Source organism: Drosophila navojoa, chromosome 5 (assembly GCF_054131105.1).
Source record: "Drosophila navojoa isolate 15081-1374.11 chromosome 5, UAZ_NAV_1.0, whole genome shotgun sequence".
Classification (NCBI taxonomy): Eukaryota; Metazoa; Arthropoda; class Insecta; order Diptera; family Drosophilidae; genus Drosophila; species Drosophila navojoa.
In genome coordinates this window covers 11,286,619-11,309,096 of record NC_142893.1, presented here as the reverse complement: position 1 = coordinate 11,309,096, position 22,478 = coordinate 11,286,619, and the positions used below count along the sequence as shown (strand labels likewise).

The 22,478-nt window shown below is 40.9% G+C and overlaps 1 protein-coding gene and 2 long non-coding RNA genes across 3 annotated transcripts; 2 read left to right on the top strand and 1 right to left on the bottom strand.

Annotated features, from left to right (window-relative positions):
• Positions 1 to 21: 21 nt before the first annotated feature.
• Positions 22 to 2,375, bottom strand: LOC108653774 (uncharacterized). The gene is made up of 4 exons (XM_018104527.3): positions 1,793 to 2,375; positions 1,316 to 1,732; positions 866 to 1,261; positions 22 to 801 (listed from the first exon to the last, which is right to left on the bottom strand). The coding sequence occupies exons 1-4, from the start codon at positions 2,190 to 2,192 to the stop codon at positions 128 to 130; spliced, it is 1,887 nt and encodes a 628-aa protein (XP_017960016.1). The 5' UTR covers positions 2,193 to 2,375; the 3' UTR covers positions 22 to 127.
• A 245-nt stretch (positions 2,376 to 2,620) lies between these two features.
• Positions 2,621 to 21,698, top strand: LOC149091039 (uncharacterized). Its single transcript, XR_016197191.1, has 2 exons — positions 2,621 to 3,573; positions 20,997 to 21,698. It is a non-coding gene; the product is annotated as an uncharacterized LOC149091039 (long non-coding RNA).
• LOC149091040 (uncharacterized) lies at positions 5,956 to 7,155 on the top strand. The gene is made up of 2 exons (XR_016197126.1): positions 5,956 to 6,553; positions 6,763 to 7,155. It is a non-coding gene; the product is annotated as an uncharacterized LOC149091040 (long non-coding RNA).
• Positions 21,699 to 22,478: the final 780 nt, after the last annotated feature.

Below are 22,478 nucleotides of genomic sequence, written 5' to 3'. Positions count from 1 at the left end.
TAACGAACAACTTTTTGCAAATAACTTCAAATTCAATTTAATAAAAGTTTTAGAAGCTTGCGTGCCGTTGTTTTTATTTTCCTACTCTTAATTATATAGATTAGCTTAACTATTAACAGTTAGTCAGTCACTTGGGTTGCTGCATCAGCAGCTCCTTAACCATGCGGAATGTTGCCTCTCGCTCCTGGCGCATTACACTCGACAATTCCTGCAGGAAGTGCGCCTGCATTTCCCGTTGCTCGCGCAGAAAACGATCCTGGGATTCCTTGAGGGTGGAGAGCAGCTTCTTCTGCCCCTCGCTGATGCTGGTCAGCACCTCGAGGGGCGTTGGCTCTGGCGGCATCTCGAATGAATCCTCAAAATCCTCGCTCTCGGCGACGGCACGCAACAGATCACAGCTGGAGCCGGAGCTGCTGCCTTCACTGTCGCTCTCCAGCGTCGCCTCCGTCTTGGTGGACACGTCCATTTCGCTGGTTGCCACATTTTCACTTGCTGTTGCTTTCCTCGTACGCTTCTTCATCAGCTCGTCGAGCATCTCGAAGTGGCGTGGCAGCATTCGCACATTCCCCAGGCCTTCCTTCTTCACCTCTCGATAGCGCCGCAGCAACAATCGCAGCTTGTTGCGCAACTGATGCGGCGTGCGCTGATAGGATTGCTTTGCCAGGAGGCTCGATATGTAGGCCAGAGTCTTGAAGTTGCGCTTCTTGGAGCCATCCAGAGCACGGAACAGATTTTGCTGCTTGATGATGGCCAGAAAGGCGTCCACCTCGTAATCGGACCAATAATACGTATCCGGATGACCTGACCGAAAGAGTTGTATATATAATCTTAGTCAGAGACTTCGTAAATAAAATGGTAAACCTACGATTGTTCCTGGATGTCTCCGCGTCGCCTTCGTCGCTGTAAATGTAGTCGGACTCGCTGCCGCTGCTGTAGTTCGCTTCGGGTTCAGCGTCCGGCTTCTTCACTGGATTCAGCAGCTGGTGCATGGCCTCGTAGTGCTCGAAGGTGTCGCCGCCATTCTTGGCCTTGTTGTATTGCCTTCTCAGATGCTGGAACTTGATGCGCAACTTCTCGGGCGCCTTGTCAAACGAACGCTTGGCCATTTCCTTGGAGAGCAGCTTGAAGATCTTGGCATTGCGCTTGCGCAGCAACGCAGACTGCAGTCCCATGCTGCTGATGATGTGCAGGAAGATGTCCACTTCGCCCTCCGCCCACTTGACGCGCGCATTCGATGGAATCGCGGCACGAACTAAGGCACCTGTAAGGGATTGAATTGTAATACAAATCGATATATACTCAAAGATGTTGTAACCTTCCGATTCGCTGTCCGTGCCAAGGGCCACATCCGCCTCCTCCTCGCCGCTGTCATTGGAGTCGCTCTCTCCCTCTCCGGCGCTGCTCTCGCCATGCTGCAGCGAGCCATTGAGCAATGCGTGCATCTCCTCGTAATGCTCGAACGTCTCTCCACCGTCCTTCGCCTTCGCATACTGCCGACGCAGCTGATGGTACTTGACTCTCAGCTGGTCCGGCCGCTTGATGAAGTTGCGCTTCGCCATTTCCCTAGCGAGCAGCTTAAATACTTTGGCATTCCTTTTGCGCAGCAGCGGCGTCTGTAGCTTCTGAGTAATTATGATGTTCAGCAGAGTTTCCACCTCGCCCTCTGCCCACTTGCAACGAAGCGGCATTTTGGACGCCGAGCCATTCAAACGATTCGTGTTATCCTCATTGACTAATATGAAAACGGAAAACTATATATTTGAGGCGTATACTAGCTGGTGGCATTACCTACACTCTATCTGCTGCATTTGCTCATATTTCTGCTCCATTTTAATGTCGTCCTCGGAATGCAGTTGCAGCTCTTGCTGCGCTTCATCGTCATCCATTTCCAGCTGCTGCTCGGGCGATGTCAGCTCGTCGCCCAGTAGATCATTCAGATATTTGAAATATTGGCAGGTACGATTGCGATAACTTGCCATAATGTAATCATTTCTTAATTTCATAAATCTATCCCGCAATTCCGAAATGCTCCGACTGTGTCCTTTAGGCCAGCATTTGCTTTCGGCCATTTGTCTGCCCACACGCTGCCAATCCCATTTGCCGGGTCCGTGCAGCCCTTTAAGCGACTTCATAATATCAATGAGCGCCACCGTTTCGTCTACACTCCAGCTGTCGCTGTCGAGTGCGCTCATTTTGACTAAATCGGCCTTTTATTATTTTTGTTTATATTCTTGTCGTTGGCAATTTTTGGCAAAACTAAAATTCAGTGGTTCGCTCAGCTGTTTTGAGCTTGGAACTGGAGCGAGCTTGTGTGAACGGAATGATTTAACAGTGAACCACGGTTAACATGTTGTTGAACTGTTAACCGCAAACACAGAGAAGTTTTCAAATTGCAAGAAATATTCTTATGACTATTCAAACAACTCAAATGAATAATTAATATAAGCAAATACAAATAATTTATAATAATATTATTATAAGCTTTGTTTGCTCAATAATAATAACAGCAATGTTAAAATTTAAAAATTTCAGCAAGAATGCGCCATGTTATTTTGATATTGTGAATGCTCTGTTATCGATCTAAAGTAGCAAACACTTGTGGCATTCGTTTGGTATTGCAGTATTGCGAGCGGGTGGTCACACAGTATTCAACTGAATCTCATTATTGACGGTAGTTTGGCGCTGACACTACGTCGTTTTCGGTGTTCGGAGTACGTTAATAACAACTTCAAAAATACAACCGCATAATAATAAAACAAAGTCAATGATATTGGTGCAAAAAAAAAAAAGAATACAAACACATTACATTGTGGCAGCTTCTTCGCGTGCGTAGTTAACTTACATTGCCCAGCGCGATTAAAGTGTTTTTTGCTGTTAACAATTTAAGTTCGTACCGCTGACTCCTCTGCCCCGGTCGCTCTACCGTTCGTACCGCTCGCTCGTTTCGGCCGTCTCTTTCGTCTGTCGGCCCCGTTAACGCCGAGGTTCAACGCGATCACCGCTTTTTGTTATTGCCATTGTATATTGTATTACTTATTATAATATTCCGTGAATCGGTCGCAACGCTCATTTATTTTTGTTATTTCAACACAAACAGCTTTTCTGCTGAAACATATATAATTTGCAATACAATCGATCCGAAATTCTCCGATTTCGCGAGCTTTTCTCCCAAAGCTCGGCTTTCAAGATGGAGTTGGAGTTGGGATACGCTTGAATAGACCACAAATTCTCTTCCCCTCACACTATCTGTCTCTCTGTCGACTGTCATCGTTGATAAACTTCGAAAATATACTTTCGATATTCCGGGCATAAACAAATCGTTGGATTGTGCAAACAATCGCAGTTCAAAATCCATCACATTCTCACATTTATGCGCTTTATGAATTGAATAAATAATCAAACGCGTGTTGGATACGTACCCGATCCGCAGCAGGAGCTACAGCAACATGTCTATATCTGGCATTATGTTGTGGATGTCTATAGGAGCCAGCTTATTGCTGATCTACAGTTTCGACTTCACATCGGCCTCGGCAACAGCCAACGCCGGCTATGTCGATCATGGAGATACGAAAGGTAAGCGATTTCACAATATCAACAAAAAATTCTGTGCTATTTTTTTGCGTTTCAGTCATAAAGTACATATAAGTTATAAAGATAATTCAAATACTTGCTAGCAAATACTCTTTTTATTAATATTATGAAAAATCATAAACATATGATTTTAGTTTGATAATTTATGATATTATAGTAGTTGTTTTGCAAATACATTCTAGATATAGCTTAAATGTGCTTTTAGTTCTTTTTATACCAATTTTTGCAACTATAGTGTTATCAGTTTCTGAGTTCAATGAGACTAAAATTCGTAAAATATAATAGATTCGACGTAATGAAATTACCTAAACTATTGCTTTTATAAAATATATCATCTCTATACAAGTTTCATCTAATTAGTGTATCCTATTAATATTGTTCTATAGGTATCTCTAGAAATCCACAACAAATCCCATTAAAATTCTCTATACACCTCACTTAATTTATAATTACATCACATACCAATGCTGTTTATGCTGATGCTTATAGGACTCGAGTACGATGGGTCCACTAGTACAGGGTATTATTCTCAAGGCAAAAGATAATAAATACCAACTGAGATTACAGTGAGCACCCCGAGAGACGGTGCGAGCAGCAGAGACAGACAGCCAGAGCAGTTTTTGATAAAAGAGATTCAATTCATTGAATTGGAGGAGGAAGTAGATCTGCCGTATGAATCGTACATCTGTTCATTCTGTTGCCCTTTTGTGAACAGGTTTCCAGCGGCGACAGATTTCCCATGGTATCGCCAACAAGGAGCAGAGAGCACAGTTTTCTACCTGTTTGTTTGTTTGGCTTTGCTTTTACTTTGGCATTTACCTGTGCCCAGCCAGGTAGCAGCTAGATGGCCCATTAAGCATCTCTCAGTGCCTCGGCCAGTTCATTCTGTATCTTGGCTCGAGTAAATATGAATTCAGTACAGATACGAGCACAGTTTGCACGCTTCATTGTCCCTCTCTCACTCACTCTCTGCTGCTCTGTCTCCCTCCCTCCCTCTCTCTCTCTCTCTCTCTCTGTGTTTCTGTCTGTCTTCCACACGGCTCAGGATCACTTTTATAGGCGCAAACGGCAAGCGCTCTGCCAAAATTTTCTATGCCATTTGCATGTTTTTGTTTTAGTTTTTTTTTTTTTTTGGGGTACGCAAAGGGCAGCTCCATTGGCTCCCCTTGCTGTGTCCCCTTGCCCCGCTGTCCACCCGCTATTGTGCAAAAAATGTGGCAAATAACCTGTTTTAGCTCTGTCTTTGCTTGTGCTGTTTATACCCTGTACAACGCTGTAAATGGGTAAGAATCGGGTGTATTGCAGTCGAGCGAGTAGAGGAGAAAATAGAGAGAGATAGACGAAGAGAAGAAGCAGCTTAGATTATTTATATAAAAATATGAAATGCTTTCATTTTCTTTTGAATCTCTAACTTTCTTCGCAACTATGCTTTTCTGAAAACATAAAAAATATCTATAATTTTCCTAGAGTATATGGAAGAGTATGGATGAGGGTTTTATGTTTAATAGAGAAATAATAATAATATAATATTGTACTATTATTATAAATAATAAACTGCAAGCTTAAAAGTTCTTGCACTATACAGGGTATCTCTTAGTTGCTTGCCCTTCGTTCCGCACACTCTTACTTGTTTTTAATGTCTTTCTTGCAAAAACAAACCCACATGCATCGCATCACAGCCATACAGCTTGCTCGCTCGCTCACTCTAGCGTGCTATCTCACTCCCTGGTTTCGTATATGTTTTTGTTGCTTTTGTTGTACTACAGACTTCCTACCACCTGCCTCCCCGAGCTGCCTCGCCGCGTCTCGTCTTGCCGCTTTGTCTTTGCCAACTTCGTACGCATCTGAACCGTGAGATTTTATTTCATGCAAAAAAGTAGAAGTACTTGGACGCTTGTTGTTGTTGTTGTTGCTGTTGCTGCCACAACTTGCAGGTGTTTTGCACACTCACACATGCACACAGGGCAACAAGGAAACCAGCTTATAAATTATAAGTTGCGCTCAGTATTTTTTTTTTTTTTTTTGGTTCTGTATTATGTTTTTTTTTTTCGGCTGTGATTGGGCCAAAACAAGCCTGGTTTGCACTGTTTTTCTGGGCCAAGTTTTGTGCTACAATCCTGGTGCCTGCGGTTCATGTAATTGACGTGCAACTATTAACATAAATTACAGGTCAACTGTACGAATTTAGCTACTTATTGGGGATATAATTTTTGTCTCGTCTGTTCTTCATGTTTACTTTGTGCTTTATTTTTAAGGTAATTGCCTATCTGAAGCAGAAGTCTCACATTAACATAATTTGCACATATTTTCATATAATCGTTAATCATCATTAAGTAATTCTTAGTCTTAGCTATATATTTTTTAAAAGATTAACGCTTCTGGCTTATGTCACCTCCATAGGCACTTATATTAGGCAAATACTCTGTATATTTAGTAACTCCCCTATCATATTCTATTATTTCTTCATTATCTTTATTAAACCGTCTTTGATTTATTCTATTATTCTCTAGCCATAACACTCCAACAGTTCCACCTCATTGGGACTTTACCCATTACTCAAAGTTTTTTTTTATAACTAGTGCAAACTGTCTCCTATCTATAGAATTATAAACGTGCTGAAACCTAATGCATATAGAACCCTGATCCCGTTTATCAATGTGCAATATGGAATGAAAACTCATCGTGACTTGGGAGGCAAAGGCTGCAAATGAATCAACCTGCCATATACGTATATAAGTGTATATATCCATTTTAAAGTCTAAACAGCTCTCTTATCAACGTTGATAACAAATACACAAACGGGGAATGTGTATACCCCAATGATAATTACCCATGCACTACCTACAAGTAAAAAAGAAAAAAATGTAAAATTTGATATTTCGTTTTAACGTGAAAAGGCTGATAGTCGAAATTCTAAACTCGGGAGCTCTTAGCTGACGCATATTACCACTTAAAACTCAAAGTAGGAACACGACAGATTGCATGGGACTGAGAGGGAATGATGGACGGGCAGATACAGTGTATATCGCAATGGTATCAAATTCAGTTTGTTTCCCTCCTTAATATTACGGATTTCTTCATTAATTGGAAATTTTTGCATAGAAGACATCATACATAAGACCAAAGTTATCACAAGACAATCATAACCATATATAAGCATACTAAATACAGGGTATATGAAAACAGGATATACGCGTATAGAACAGGAAAGATATTAGAGTGAGTGCCGTTAAGTGTATTCCAGCGAAAAGTGGCCGACAGAAGCAGAAGGACTTAGGGACATGCTAAGTGGCACAGGCCGGATCAAATCACGCGACAAGCTGAGAATAACAGGACTTGAAAACAAGAGAAAAATAAAGAAAAAGACAGTCCACTCTCGAGTGACGCGACGGCTGACTCTTGAGTAGAGCAGGTAAGGACTAGGAGGACGCCCACGTTTCAAGTCTTACTCTGAGCCGCTGTCTCAGGTTCGAGGCCGCCTAAGACAATACAAAAGTATCGAATTTCATAAGGATAAATGATGTTATACATATTAGCGGATGCACACAAAAAAAAAGAGAGAAAGAGAGAGAGACAGAGAGAGAAAGTTCCCATATGCAAGTCCTCAAAGAATTTTTAGCTGGAAAAAAATGAAATTATGAAAAACACTTGAGAAATAACAAGAGCAAGAAGAAGAAGCAGCAGACGGTGATGTAGTAGAGAAGTGTATCTAATTATTGAAGAGGGCGCACGCCCACTTAAGAGCGGTTCTTTGTGGCAGCCAGACGAAGTCCTCTCCAGGCTTTATCTTTATGTGCTTCAGGGTCTTCCAGTTCATGTGGCATTACTATCTATAGGGTCACAGAATCTGTGCACACAGACAGACGAGCGGAGGGGGAGGGGGACGGGGACGGACAGCGTATTGTTCTTGCCAGAGATTCTCTACGATTCTCACGTATGCAAAGCAGCCTCGCTCTCTTGCTGTCTCTCTCACGCCTGCGGCAATCATAAATAATAATCAATTTCCTGTGTTGTACAAAAAAAAAAAAAAAAAACGCAACATTAACAAAATGTTTCCCATCGCTCCGCACTTAAGCGAGTGCCATATGCGATTGCAAGTTTTTCTTTTTTTGGATTTTCATCTCGTCTTCATTTTTTTTTGTTGGTGAGAAAATGCGATACTGGAAACTGACAATGGAAATGAATGAAAAGCGCGTGGAGGGAGCCTTAGTTTTGTTTAAAAACTGTAAAATGTTTGCATTTGCTTTGTTATTGTGTTGCGTCTGAATTGCTTCGTAACATTTGCGTCCATTTGGCAGCACAGTTTGACAGCCATTGGCCATCGCGCTGTGCACCAATCAGCGTGCTCTCTCTCAGCTCGCGCTCTCTGTCGCTCACATGCTCAATTGATTGCGCTGCAGCTGTAGCTGAGCGAGGTTAAATGCTGACCCAATCAACGTGCCCCCCATTTGCTCCATGACGCATGCGTCGGCTGCCTTCGCTGTTGTTCTTGCTGTCGTTGGCTGCCTCTGCTGCCGCTGCCGTTGGCTGCCTCTACAGTTTGTTTGGTTTATGAGTTGGCCAAATAATAATAATAATGCGGCAGCAACAGCAGCGTGCAGCTGTCGCCTTGCAATCTCAACGAGTTGCCCTTGCAGCGCAACCCTCTCAACTTCTCCCTCTCTCTCTCTCTCTCTCGCTAGCTCTTCCTTTTCTTTTTGGTTAAGCATTAAAGCGTCTGTCGCCACATTGCAGCCTGTCACTGAGATAAACACATTGTAATTAGTGAAGGGCTGCATTCCCTCAGCCTCATTATCAGCCTGATCTTCATGATCACGATCACGATCACGATCACGAGCGAGGGTGTTCCCCATGCAGCATGCGGGGGCGAAACACACAGCCACACATACACAGCCTGCCATATGTCATCGTAAGCCGAGACAAGCCCGATGCATCGAATTACCATTAAGCCAACAACTGATACTTCATCATTTCTCGACCATATTACAAATCTGTCAAGAAGCTTTAGACCATACTTAAGATATGATTTATGCGCACTCTTAAACTATTTATGAATTTATATTTTGATGCACTAATTAATTTATTTCATAAAAATTATATAAGTGATAAATTGATTGCCATTAAATATATATACATTATCTATTATAAATTATTAATTTTTTGATTTCGTTTCATTCATATTTTATTTACTTAATTTATTTGATTAATTTTTTTAAATATTATAAATTTATTCATTTCTCTAATATTTGTTATATTTTTTTGATTGTTTTTTATTTATTTATTTAAATATTATAAATTTATTCACATTTCGTATATTTGTTTAACATTTTTTGATTGTTTTTTATTTTTAAAATTTATTTTGAATTAAATTAAAGCTTTACTTGCTTAAACCATTCCAAAATATTTTTTTATTCGTTCGTTTTTATAAAAATATATAATTTTTTAATCATAATTAATTATAATAATTTAATATTTAATTACAAAAAAATATTATTATTTAATTTGTTTATTATATAATTTTTTTTATAATTTAAAACATGTTTACAATTATAAAGAAATTTAATCAGCTCAAACCGAGGAAAAGAATTGAAATTCTCTTTGCTATATGAATTAATTTCTCAACTCAAGATAAGGTTTTGCTTTTAATTAAATTTTGTATGTGAAAAGTAAATTTATTAGCTATTTATCCTTTCACTGCCCTCTAAAAATTAGCATTAAGATTTATGCGAGTGTTGTTGCTGCTGTTGCCTTTGTTGTTGTTGTTGTTGTTTGTGCCAAGCCGGACGAACGAGCTGAGAAGAAAGGTTTTTGATTTGTTTTTGGGCCGGAAAACGTTTGGACACATAATAAGGCAGTGTTAGAGGTGGACGGGGGCGAACGGGCAGCCGGGCAGCAGGCGGCTGTTGCTAAAGGTCAACGTCGTCTTCAGCAATGATCTTGCATAATTACAAAGAGACGTGTCCGAGCGGCAGATCTGACACTGGCAAAGAAACCAGCCGAAAAGAAGAGACAGACAGACAGAGAGACCGACGAGGCAATGCCAAAGAAAAGAACAGAGAAGAGTAAAGAAAAGAAAAGAAAAGAAAAGAAAAGGTTTGGCCCCCTGAATGGAATGGACAAGCGCTGGGCATTCAGCACTGGAAGCGGGCTGGCTAACTGTGGAGCTGTGTGCGTGTCGTGTGTATGTGTGTGTGTGTGTGTTTGCTTAACCCTACGATGACTGCGGGTCACAATGAGCAATAAGAGAAACAGCAACAATAAGAACAATGTGAATCATTGACAGTTTTTATGAAGCGCCGCATGCATCACTCAGCGCTCAAGAAGTTGCCGCTCATCTAAATTCTTATATAAAAGAATATGCATGTGTGTGTGTGTGCGCGCGTTTATGATCGGACCGCACCCCACTATGCTTGTAGCTTTCAAAATCATTTCAAATTCAATACAAAAAGTCAAACGATGACGAAAGTTGGGCTCAGTTGATGTCTCGCTGTGTGCTGGGTGCTGGGGGAGGCGGGCGAGGCGCGGGCCGGCACATTGGAAAATTGGAATGTGGCAAGCCAAAGGCAAAGCGTTTGCGTTAATTAAAAACAATTAAGGCGTCAGGAGAGGGAGCAGCAATAGCAGCAGCAGCAATAGCAGCAGCAGCAGGCGCAGTTGTGGCGGCAGTTGAGTGTCTCTCACGCATAGCGAAAAGGTTTTGACTTTGCCTTCTGCTAAATGTGGGTCGTGTGAAGCGGGTGAGCGAGAGAGAGAGGGTGACTGATAGACGGGCGGAGAGAGAGCGAGAGCACATGTGAGCCGTAGGGCTTACATTAAAATTGTATAATATTAATTGCGGTTAATTGGGATTAACAGCTGCGCCAAAATGCCGACGCGCTCAACTGCAAATTGTTGAGGGGAGCGAGGGAGAGAGCGAAAGCTTTTTACTGTTTTATTTGCACTTGCAGTTGCAGGCAATGGCGAAGCCGCAGGCGAAGGCAAAGCCACAGCGAAAACGGCGAAAAAACAGCTTAAAGAAACAGCAGCTAAGCTGGCACTGCTTGCGGCGAAGAGAGAGGGAGAGAGAGACTAAAAATGATTTATGCTCAGCGCCTGCTGCTGCAGTTGTTCGTGTTGTTGCTGCTGCTGCCATGGCAGGTTCGCCTGCTACGTTTACTGCTGCTTCTTCTGCTTTGCTGACTCTGTTGTTGTTGTCTTTGCTCCCTACGCGCTTTCTTCCTTTCAGCACTTGCGCAGCCGGTTCGATTTCCTGTTATTCTTTTGCCTGGCCTGGCCTGCTTCCAAAGTGATAACAAAACATTTTTTTGTTGTTGTAGAATTCGCCGCGAATTGGCGACAAAATAGCCGAAGCTAGTAATAGCTCTCGACCAGCCCACTAGAGTCCGCCCCATCCGGTGTTCATCATCCGGTGTTTGGTAACTGGTTCTGCTGCTGCTGGGCTGCTGTTGTTGCTATGGCAGGATTGCCAGCGAAGCGGTAATTAAGCTGAAAAATCAAATCGTTATGGTCTGGGGCCGAGGGGCTGGCATTACATTTTCCTGCCTGGAATTTCCGCTGCAAGTGACGGCCCAGGCGCGCGAGTTAATTACACCTGTTGATGGAATAGTGCGACAGGCGTGGTTTGCAATCGTATACCTGCCTGCTACCTGCCGCCATATGCTGCACAGATTGGTAGCATAGATAGGCACACACACACACACACACACGCACACACTGAGACATTAAAGCGTGTCTGCTGAGTAATTGTTTTTGGCTATGTGCAACAGAATCGGAATCATGCAGCGGAAGTAATTTGAGGTTAGATCTGTGATCTACGATGATGCTGCTCTTGCTGTTGCTGCTGCATCTGAGCAAGAGGTTAATAGGCGCCGGCACACAAGGGTTAATAGCTAATAGCTAATGCTCGTTTGGGTCAGGCATAAAGTGTTAAAAGTCGAGCTTCTATGCTATTCCCAGAAGTCATTAGTTAACTAACACACAGACACGCAGACACGCACACCCTTTGGATGACTTTCCCAAATGCAGTTTTTCTTTTGAAGCTTAAGTCGAACTTTCGGGTCGCCGAAGCCGACGCCACCGCCACTGCTGCACCCATAAAGCCAATGTTGAAACAAACGTCAAAGCGCACAAGTTGCGCATACGTAAGCCACAAAAAGCAACAAACAGCAACAACAACAACAGCAACAGTCAACGCGCATTAGCTCCATGGCAACAGCAACAACAACACAACAACAACAGCAACAACAACAATGGCTTGACAGCCACAATTCAAATTGTATACAAATGTGTTTTCAATTTGAAAAGCGATCGCCACACTGCGATAAATAGTCGAGCACATTCACATGGCATAAGCATATCTATGGATGTATGTATATATGTATGTATGTATATGTATATCTAATGCATTTTGTGGCTTTTACATTTACTGCCTCGAGTGGCTTCTCTTAGTGGTTTTTACACTTAGGCCATATCTAAACGTCTGCAACGAGATCTCAATGGAGATACGTTAGCAGCGGAAGCAATTTTGATTGGAATACATGTTTTTGTTAACAACATTAGCATAATTGTAGATTAAAATAAATCTTTGTTCTTGAGGCAGAGAAGAGTCTCAGATTTTGTGGAAGATGTGACTTATAGCCAATATAAAATTCATATATAATAATATATATACATACATATATAGGTTAACGTGCCTAAAGTCTGATACGTGATGAAATGTACAATGAATCTTGAATGTTTTAACTAAACACATATTTCAGATAATTTAAATATTTACTCAAATATTATTTGAATTATTAGCATTCTCTTCTAGTCATTCTACATTTATAGATCTAATTTTCTTAGGTGCTAATTGAATCAACTCACAGGCCTCAATTAATGAAATAATTAACAACCAATTAGCAATCAATCCAATTATCAATTTCAAACATATTCCAATTTCCATGAATGAGAACGAAGAAACATAAAGGAAAAGGAAAAGATCAAGAACTGGTTTTATCTGCGACTTCCTCAGCTTTCATCACTATAAGTTTCTCACAATCAAACTAATTAATTCTCAACAAATCTCAGAAAAATATTGTAATAATATTCACAAACTCCAAAATCAATTGGCAACTGTACCTTTTACGTTTGTACCGCTGTCAGACAACAACAAAAAATGCCCAAATAAATCGCAGCTTAAATGATCAGAAATCACATAAAAAATAAGCAACTATTGTCGCGTAATGTCACAATTATTTTACATGCGACATGAACCAAATAACAAAAAGAATAAAACAAAAACAAAAAGCAACAACAACCATTTCAGGGAGTGTCCAACGACGAGACGCCGTTGCTCCAATGAAAATTCTACACACACACACACACACATATACGCACACGATCAGACGCTTGAATGCCATCCAATATTTTAGTCAATAAAAATACAATTGAGAAATTGCCATGGTGATCACGTAGCAACAACTACAACAATAACAACACGAAGAAGAAGAAGAAGAACAGGGCGCCCAATTGGCATTGGCTGCAGTCGATATTTCTTAGAAGGCGCAACGTGCTCTCGAAATTCTCTGCGACGCAGCAGATTTCCAACGGGGTCGACTATTGTTGCTGCTGCTGCTGCAACAGCAACTACAACTGTTGCTGTTGTCTGTTGCAGCTGGTGTTACTGTAGTTGTTGTTGATGTTGCAGTTAGTGCTGTTGTAGCTGTTGCTCTTGCTGCTGTTGCCGTTGCTGTTATCCCTGCAATTGTTGTTGTTGGCATTGTTGCTAGTGTTGCTGCAATTGTTGTTGATGTTGCAGCTAGTTCTGTTTTAGCTGTTGTTGTTGTTGCTGCACTCCCTGCAATTGTTGTTGTTGATATTGTTGCTAGTGTTGTTGCAATTGTTGTTGTTGCTGGTGTTGCTGCAATTGTTGTTGATGTTGCAGCTAGTTCTGTTGTAGCTGTTGTTGATGTTTTTGCTTTCCCTGAATTTGTTGCTGTTGTTCCTGCAATTGTCGCTGTTGTCATTGTTGCTAGTGTTGCTGCTGCATCTGTTGCTGCTGTCATTGTTGCTGGTGTTGCTGCTGTCAATGTTGCTGGTGTTGCTGCTGTATCTGTTGCTGTTGTCAATGTTGCTGGTGTTGCTGCTGTTGTAGACGTTGCTCTAATTGTTGCTGCTATAGCCGTTGCTGTAGATGTTGCTGGTGCTCATGTAGTTGTTGCTGTTATTATTGATTTTCGTCCTACAATTGTTACTCCGGTCTTAATTCATGATATTGCTGTTGTTAAAGTTGCTTTGCTTGTTGTTGTTGGTGTCTTGTTGCATGTTGGTGGTGTAGCTGTTGCTGTTGCTGTAGCTGTAGTTGTTGATATTGGTGCTGTGATTGGTTGCTGCTATGCTGTTGCTGTCAGTGCTTTTATTGTTGCTGCTGTACCTGCAATAGCGTTGCTGTTGTTGATGCGCCTTTGGTTGCTGTTATAGGCCCTACAATCGTTGCTGTTGCTTCTATTGTTGTTGTTGCTGTTGTCTCTGGCCTAGCTACTCTTGTTGCTGTCGCTCTTATAGTTTATGTAGTTGTTGCTGTTGTCGTTGCCTTGTTGCTGTTGCTATTGGCGCTGCAATTGCTGCTGCAGCTCTTTAACTTGTAGCTGTTGTCGCTGCAATGTAGTTGTTTCTGCTGTTGCTGTTGTTGCTATTGTAGGCGCTGCCGATATTATTGCCGCTGTCGTTGTTGCTGTCGTTGAGCTTGTCACAATCTCTGCTTTACATGTTAAATAAGTGCAAGTACAGCAGCTACAACGAGTCAATCGCCTTTGCTCGTCCCCCTCCAGGCGCTGCTGCGCCCTCTTCGCCGACAGTTGCTCCCCTCGCACATGCATCACCTTTTGGGTCGACCTTTGTGTTCCGACTTGTGCTGATTGCAGCATTAAAAATCACCTCAAAAGTAGATGACAACAACGAAAACATTGTACAACGTGTACACATGTAGGCACATATCTCTCATAACCCACAAAAAAAAAAAAAATTGAAGTAAAAATTACAAAAGAAAAAATTCAAAACCAAAAGTCGAAAACTTTAAAGAAAAGGCGAGCAGAGAACCTACATACAATAAATACATACATACATATAATATTGTTAGGCTCAGCACGTTTCTAGAGCCTGAAGTTGAAAGAGAAGAAATATAAATGAAATATGGTTGTTCGATACTGACTGTACGATACTCTGTTTGGAATTATTTAATGGGAAAATAGTTGAAATGCATATTGTTGGTGCTGCAGTTGGGTAAAAGATCAAATTGTTAGATCGGAGCAGTGGTTCTCATACCTAGATGACTCTAAAACTGTACGAGTGTAGCGATAGCTCTGCAATGCTTTCAAATCAATTATATAGAGTTAGTCATGAAAGCAATTTACAAATTTCAATCGTATGTTCTATATATATATATATAATCAGGTATATGTAACTTCTATGAATCTTATCTTATATCTATGAAGCAGTTAAGAGCACAATTCGCCCATTAATTCTATAAAAATTATGTACATTTTATTTTCCATATTTAGCTAATGGGAACTTTAACATAATTATGCATACAATATACAATATATAATAATATAATAATAATAATGTTTGATCTATGGAAAAGATCTTGAGATATTTGTAAGTTTCCCAGCCAATACAGTTCGAGCAATGTAAATATTCCTATGAGAATTACATGCCTAATTAAAATTCCCTAAATGTATAACTCTCACAAATTTAAGCGATCCACACCCATATTTGTACATGCAGTGCATATACCCTCTATTTACCGAACAAACAGAGTATTGCAACGTCCACGTATAATCAGCAACAAAAACTGAATTTTACGTTGGCTCAGCAAAAGTCTTTTGGTCTTTGGCATTGTAAAGTCGTCGAACCATTATGAATTTAATGCCCATACAGGCATTCATTTTTACATTATATGCTAAAAGCGAAGACTTCAAATTAAAATTAAAATTAAAAAAATAAAAGAAAACGAATCCAATAAGAAACTTTGATTGCCAAAAGTCTCGGTGTCTGTTGCCAACGTACGTAGAGCTCATTGAATTTTGATGAACACCCGCCGTGCGCTCCAAAAAGGGCTGAGAAAAACCTTTAGTTGGATCTCCGAAGAGAACCGGTCTCTGTAGCAATGGCTCAGACGCTGCCGCAGCCGCAGCCTCAGCTTTGGCGTTTTTTTGTGTGCTCCGGAAGTAATTAATGCCTTTTTTTCTCTCAGTTATTTTTTCTGTTGTTGAACGCTAAAACATAAAACAGAATCTATGCATTAGAGGCGAGTGCTCTGGCCGACTTAAACTTGTTGTTGTTTTGGTTTTTTGTTGTCTTTGGGTGAACTTTCTCCAAGCACAGCTCCATTCCCAGCTCCCAGCTACCAGCTCCCACCTCGCTGTTACCATCTTTCAAGTTGGCCATTCGATTGACCGAATTGCAAAGCGTTTGTCAACGCCAACGACAGAAAATGATGTGCGGTGCATGCGGCCAATGCGGGCGGGCAGGCCATAAACCTGCCACAAATATGGCAATTGCAACTGCTCTGGCAGCAACTGTTGCTGACAGGCAACTCGGCGAGGATGGCAACAGCAACATGCAACAGCAGCTGCCTCCTGAAATGGTCAATGCGACATAATTGATCAATTGGCAGCGCTCAGTGCGCATCCTATACCCCCAGGCCAGCCAGAGGCCATAGTTGGACATCCTCCATTTAAAGACAAGACAAGAAGCCAGCGACCGACCGAGCGAGCGAGCGAGCGACGAATGACGAGCAACGAGCTGCAGCTACGGCCACAGCTTCAGCTACCCTTCGACTCGGGCTGCTTTTTTAATTAAGCCAGGCTGTTTGCTGTTTACTGCACTGGCAATAGCCATAAGTGGAGCCTGACGTTTCGAAAAGGCCTGCCCCATAGCCATAGCCACCAGGTCTTATGTGTGCCATCATCCGCTGCGCGACAGTCCTGTTAGCTGGCTGAGATATGAGCTGCGCAGACAGCTAGAGATGGAGCTGGAGCTGGAGCTAGAGTAGAGCTGGAGCTAGAGTAGAGCTAGAGTAGAGCTGGAGCTAGAGTAGAGCTGGAGTACAGCTGGAACTAGAGTAGAGCTAGAGTAGAGCTAGAAGAGCTAGAGTAGAGCTAGAGTAGAGCTAGAGCTAGAGTAGAGCTAGAGCTAGAGTAGAGCTATGGTAGAGCTAGAGTAGAGCTAGAGTAGAGCTGGAGCTAGAGTAGAGCTGGAGTACAGCTGGAGCTAGAGTAGAGCTAGAGTAGAGCTAGAAGAGCTAGAGTAGAGCTAGAATAGAGCTAGAGTAGAGCTAGAGCTAGAGTAGAGCTAGAGCTAGAGTAGAGCTATGGTAGAGCTAGAGTAGAGCTGGAGCTAGAGCTAGAGCTAGAGTAGAGCTAGAGTAGAGCTGGAGCTAGAGCTAGAGCTAGAGTAGAGCTAGAGTAGAGCTAGAGTAGAGCTAGAGCTAGAGCTAGAGCTAGAGTAGAGCTAGAGCCATAGCAGAGCTAGAGTAGAGCTAGAGCTATATGAAGACATTTGAGCAGGAGCGATTGATATGTCTTAGAGCAACGCAAAGCCATTCGCTAGGAATGAGTTATCTATGAGTTATCTGTGGCACAACTTGGGTCTGCTTCGTTTCAATTAAATCAAACTGCTGTTGACAGTTAGACTAAGTGGCAGTTGCTGACTCGCCGAGTCGCAATGACAATCGACTCCTCTGTAAGCGAACCGAGTCGAAGCAAACTGTGCCACGAGCTGCAAATGGTGCAACTCCATGCCCCATGTCCATGCCCATGCCCCAGCCAATGCCCATGCGATACGCCCTGTAAGTTTTGATTAATTTCTGTTTGGCTGTTGGGTCATCATTCTTCGTTTCTCGCGACGTCAGTTAGCGGGCTCAGTGAGCCATGCCCAGCCGTGTCCAGTGGCCGTCCATTGGCAGGGGCCCAGCTCGAGTCCAACTAGAGCTCGCATTTTCATATACAGATAATAATAATAATCATATTTTGTTTTTGTGATATTCTCTTCTTTTTTTATTTCATTAATTGCCAACGTTTCATATTTTTATTTGAGCATTACTTTTTTTTTTTGTTTTGTGCTCTTTTTGTGTTGTTTTTAATTTGTTTTTCAATTATTTTTGTGGCTGGTGTTTCGTTTTTTTTTTTCGTTTTTTTCATTGGAATCGGGCACGCTTGTTGTCGCCATGTTTTTTAGCTGAATTACGAGTCGGCAGCTACGAATCCGTCTCTGTCGCTGTCTCTGTCTCCGTCTCCGGGCCGGAGTCGAACACGAGCTGTAGCCAAGTTTCTGAATGCTGCTGCAGCATATTTTTAATATATATAACACACACACACACACACACACACAGCCAGACTTTTATTGAATGTTTTGTTTATTTGATGTGATAACTTTTGACACAGCTCGAGGCTTAAGCGTTTGATAACAACAGTCGCTCGCTGCGTGCTTATCACTCGCCTCTATGCAACACGAACTTTGTTCTGCCCTTGTGGGCGTGGCGCATCCATCTATCAGCTTTGATTGCGTGCGATTTATAGCTCAAAGTGTGCTAATTACAATAAATATCTTCATGCCGCGACATTCCATAGAAAAACAGCGCCCGTTTGTCTATTTTGTGCAACTGATTGAAAATGTTATAAGATTTTGATTTCTTTCTTTCTAACTAAATATTGAATTGGAATTCACCCTATCAATTCCGAGAATTTCGAGCGATGAGCGTAAACAATATTTCTAGATTGAACTCTACGTCAACGTGTTGTTTCAGCTATCAGCCCCACAGCAACAAGTCGTAAAATATACATATATGTATGTATATTTACTTGAAATTGTTAAAAACAGGAATATTAAAATGATTTCAAATTAAATTTAATCAATGGAAAAAATATAGATAAGTGAGCATTGGGTACACAATATTTCCTACTTTTACTGTTGTAAGTGTTTAATAAATATATACATATATGTATATGTATGTTGTATATTTAAATTACATAATTTGAATAATCAATTTAATACTTGAAATGCTTGAAATATCTAAAGACTTCAATGAAAAATTTATTATATTGCATATATGTATATATTCCAAGGATTCAATTAAGCGCTGGGCTTTGTAGCCCCGAGTGATCATCAATTAGTCACTCTTTAATTACACATTTCATTTTGTATGAACAATCAATGAAGCGACCCTCGCAGATGCCTAAATATAATCCCCATTGTCCGTTAACGTATGGAAATGCCATTAAATACATATATATAAACATACATACATATGAAATAAACATGAATGCGAATACAATTACAAAATTCTGAATATTAGCAGAATTTTTGTAGTTGGAATGTATCTTACTGTATATATGTATATATAGAGCAGAGCACACAGATGCACAAGCCCACATAGACAGGCAGACATACATACATACATATATCTCATTGATGGAAACAATATGCCAAAGCTGCAACAGCCACAATAACAACAACAACAACAACAACCATAGCTATAACAATAATCAAGCATAAAGAGCGCAAATATATTTAATGGCTCCATCAAATCAAATTTCATCCAACACATCCGCCCACAATGCGCATTTCGATATGCCTATAACTCATCGTATGCGATTATAATCGCATTTGTTTATACAAATAATAATTATATGTATAAATATATACATATCTGAGCAGACAATTGTTTATGGCCCATCAAACAAAACATTTGAGCCAGCTCAGAAACTTTATGGTCATTAGCAATTTCTTTGATTTGGAGCTTAAAAGAATTTTCAATGGGGCTATACTTGGGGAAGCCGTATGTGAGCGATTCCGAATAATTTATATTAAAGTTAGAAATTTTTATAAATTATTTGAGGCATGTGGCATAAGGAAGATAATGCTTTACACTCCTACAGTCAGCCCTTTGAGCAATATTTAAACGAGATATATTTAAATAATGTTATTATCTTGCATTGATAAGCAAACACACCTGGAAATAATATGTTCCTAAATGTTGTAATCAAGTATACTTATATGTATATCAAATATATATGGAACATATGCTATGGTATTTGTATACTTTTCCAGCAAAAAAATATATTTTATTACAGTATTTCACTGGGCAAATGCAGAGACTTCATTTCAAAAGAGTTTTTTACCTTTGCTATATGATTGATCTTCAAGGAATATTATAATGATGTATGAAATATTAGAGAAATGTATAATAATGCTATATTAAAATGTAATACATCTATTTTCTCTATGCAAATTTGAATTATTGGACAAGTTCCTCTAGCTCAAGATCTTTGAGTTCACATCAGCAAAAGGCCAAATCGACTGCATGGCATGGACTCTGCTGAAGCTATGATATCATATGCTATCAATCAACTATAAATTAGGCCTTCATCTGCTTAACAAAGTGTTGAGCCTTGTCTTCAAAGTTGTACAACAAAATTGCCAGTCGTGTCTCAAATTGTTTTCTAGCTCACGCTGGAATGTAGAATTTGCACACATGCTTGAGCAAATGCGTTGCATTAACCTTTGGCTAAGTGCCGCAGTGAGTTAAACAAAAAGTACCACAAGATGCATATGTATGTGTGTGTGTGTGGCACATTTTGTAAATCAGCATCGAGTGCTGCATCACGAAATGCTAACCCACAATTAGCCAAAGGCCGACACATGTTGCCTCAAGTGCTCAGCTGTTGCTGCTGCATGTGTCACAGTTGCAATCGACAAAGTCCAAAAAAAAAAAACGAAGAGGAAGAAGAAGAAAAGTAAGTGAGTGGGGCGCCACAGAGAGATCGCGCGCAAAAAAAAGGGCAACGCTGCCTGCTGCATGTGGCAGCTTCACAGACTCTGGCAGCATTTTGAAGCGCTTCGACTTTGTTTGATGTTGTTCTCGTTGTTGTTGTTGTTGTTGTTGCCTCAGTGTCGTGAGAATTTTTCGCGTTTGGTCGCGCAGCGTGTGAAATTGAAAAAGTGCCACACCCATTTGATGTGAGAGGCAGCGACAGCGACAGCAGCCGTCACTGTGGGCGCATTAAATGAAGCGAAAGTGTTGCAAACAGCTGCGATAACTGCAAAATAACTGTAAAATTGAGCAAAATGCGTAAATACACTCGCAGAAAAGTTAAGTGAATTTTGGGCTGACGAGTTTAATTTAGTGTCTGAATTGAAATTGAGTTGGCATTGATTTTCGAATTACTTTTAAAATAATTAACCTATTTCATGTATTTTAATTTGAAACTATTTTAATTTTAGTTTATTTTCGTTTTCATTTTTCTCAGTGCATTAACATTTTTCTTAGCTGTTAAGTGCATTTATGTCTTAGTCTTACTCAGAGCTCATTTATCCAATCACAATTAACATTCGATTCTCCATCTCTTTCGCTCTCTTTGCAGGTGAGTCTGCGTCTGCGTCTGCTTGGCTGTGCAGTCAGCGTTAAATACTAAATTCATTAAATTAAAGGTAACTATGCAACAACTGTGCGGCAATTAGGCAGCTGTGCCCCACTTTGTGGCACAAAAAAAAAACAACAATAACAAAAATAATATAATTGTCATTGAAAGCCAAAACACGCGCCAATTTAAACAAGTACCCCAAAAATGTATTGAGAGAGAAGAGGGTAATATCACAGCAGCTAAACAATGGGAAATTTATTAAAAGCCCATTAAAACAAACCAGAACAGAAAACTGCATTCAACTTTCAACTGCAGCTGAGGCGAGGCTCAAAAGCGTAACGCCAACTGTTGTCGTTGTTGTTGTTGTTGCCGTGGCAACTGGAGGCAATAGTTATGCTTCAAGTGTTTTATGGCAAAGCCAAACAACAGGCTGCAGAACTTCCATGCAACAACTCAGCTTGCAACCAATTGTTGCACTCGTTGTTGTTGCTGCTGCCGCTGCTGCTGTTGCTGCCGCTGGTGGTGGCGACACCGACACGCATGCGTTTCATTTTCAGTTAAACTGCCCGTTGTTTCTCTGTTTGTGTCTCTGACTTCGCCCCCGCTACGCTGCTCAGCCCTTCGCCACCCTTTCCCCCGCCCCACAAGCCCTGCACAGCTTGAACAAAACAAAAGCAAAAGCAAAGCAGAGCCCGAAATGAAGGTGGAAAACGTCACACACTGCTGCACAACGCGACGCAGAGCGACGCTTGCCGATCTCTCGCATCGGGTGTTCTTTTAGCTGCTGCCCCTCGAGCGAGCGATACAAGCGACTGCGCATGCGCCAACACGCTCACACACACAAATAAATAAACAAACACTCGCAAACGCACACACACAAATACGCAGCTTGGCATATGACCTGCGCAACTGCACAGCACAAGGGCTAATAATAATGGTAAAGCATTTGCCATTATTTCAAACGCACACACATAAATAGCTCCCTGTATCTGTCTCTCTCTCTCTCTCATACACGCACTTCTAACAATGCTTTGGACTTGTTTTAACTACTTCGCTTAGTTATCCAATTTTTTATTATTATTTTGTTTTGTTTTTGGACAATAGAAATTCCTCATACGCAGACAATGGGCACGCTCTGTGCTGTGACCGTTATAACGAGCACAACTTAATTTATACTCGATATATATATTTATCGTAGTACAATATGAAAATGTGTGAACTGCACAGCTCTATTTGTATTAGCAATTTAGCCTTACTAAATAACATATAATCCAACGCTGTGTGTTTATAGAGTTTTCTTGTTTTTCATTTACTTTTATATACATTTAAGTTTGGCTTAACAGAATCAACTTTTAATTTATGCTACAAAATCAAATTAATAAGTTTCTTTGCAGACTTATTTTCCTTTAACTGAACTGTTGACTCTTTCATTCAATTAGTTTCATATTTACCAATGTGGTGTGCGTCTTGACTAAAGAAATA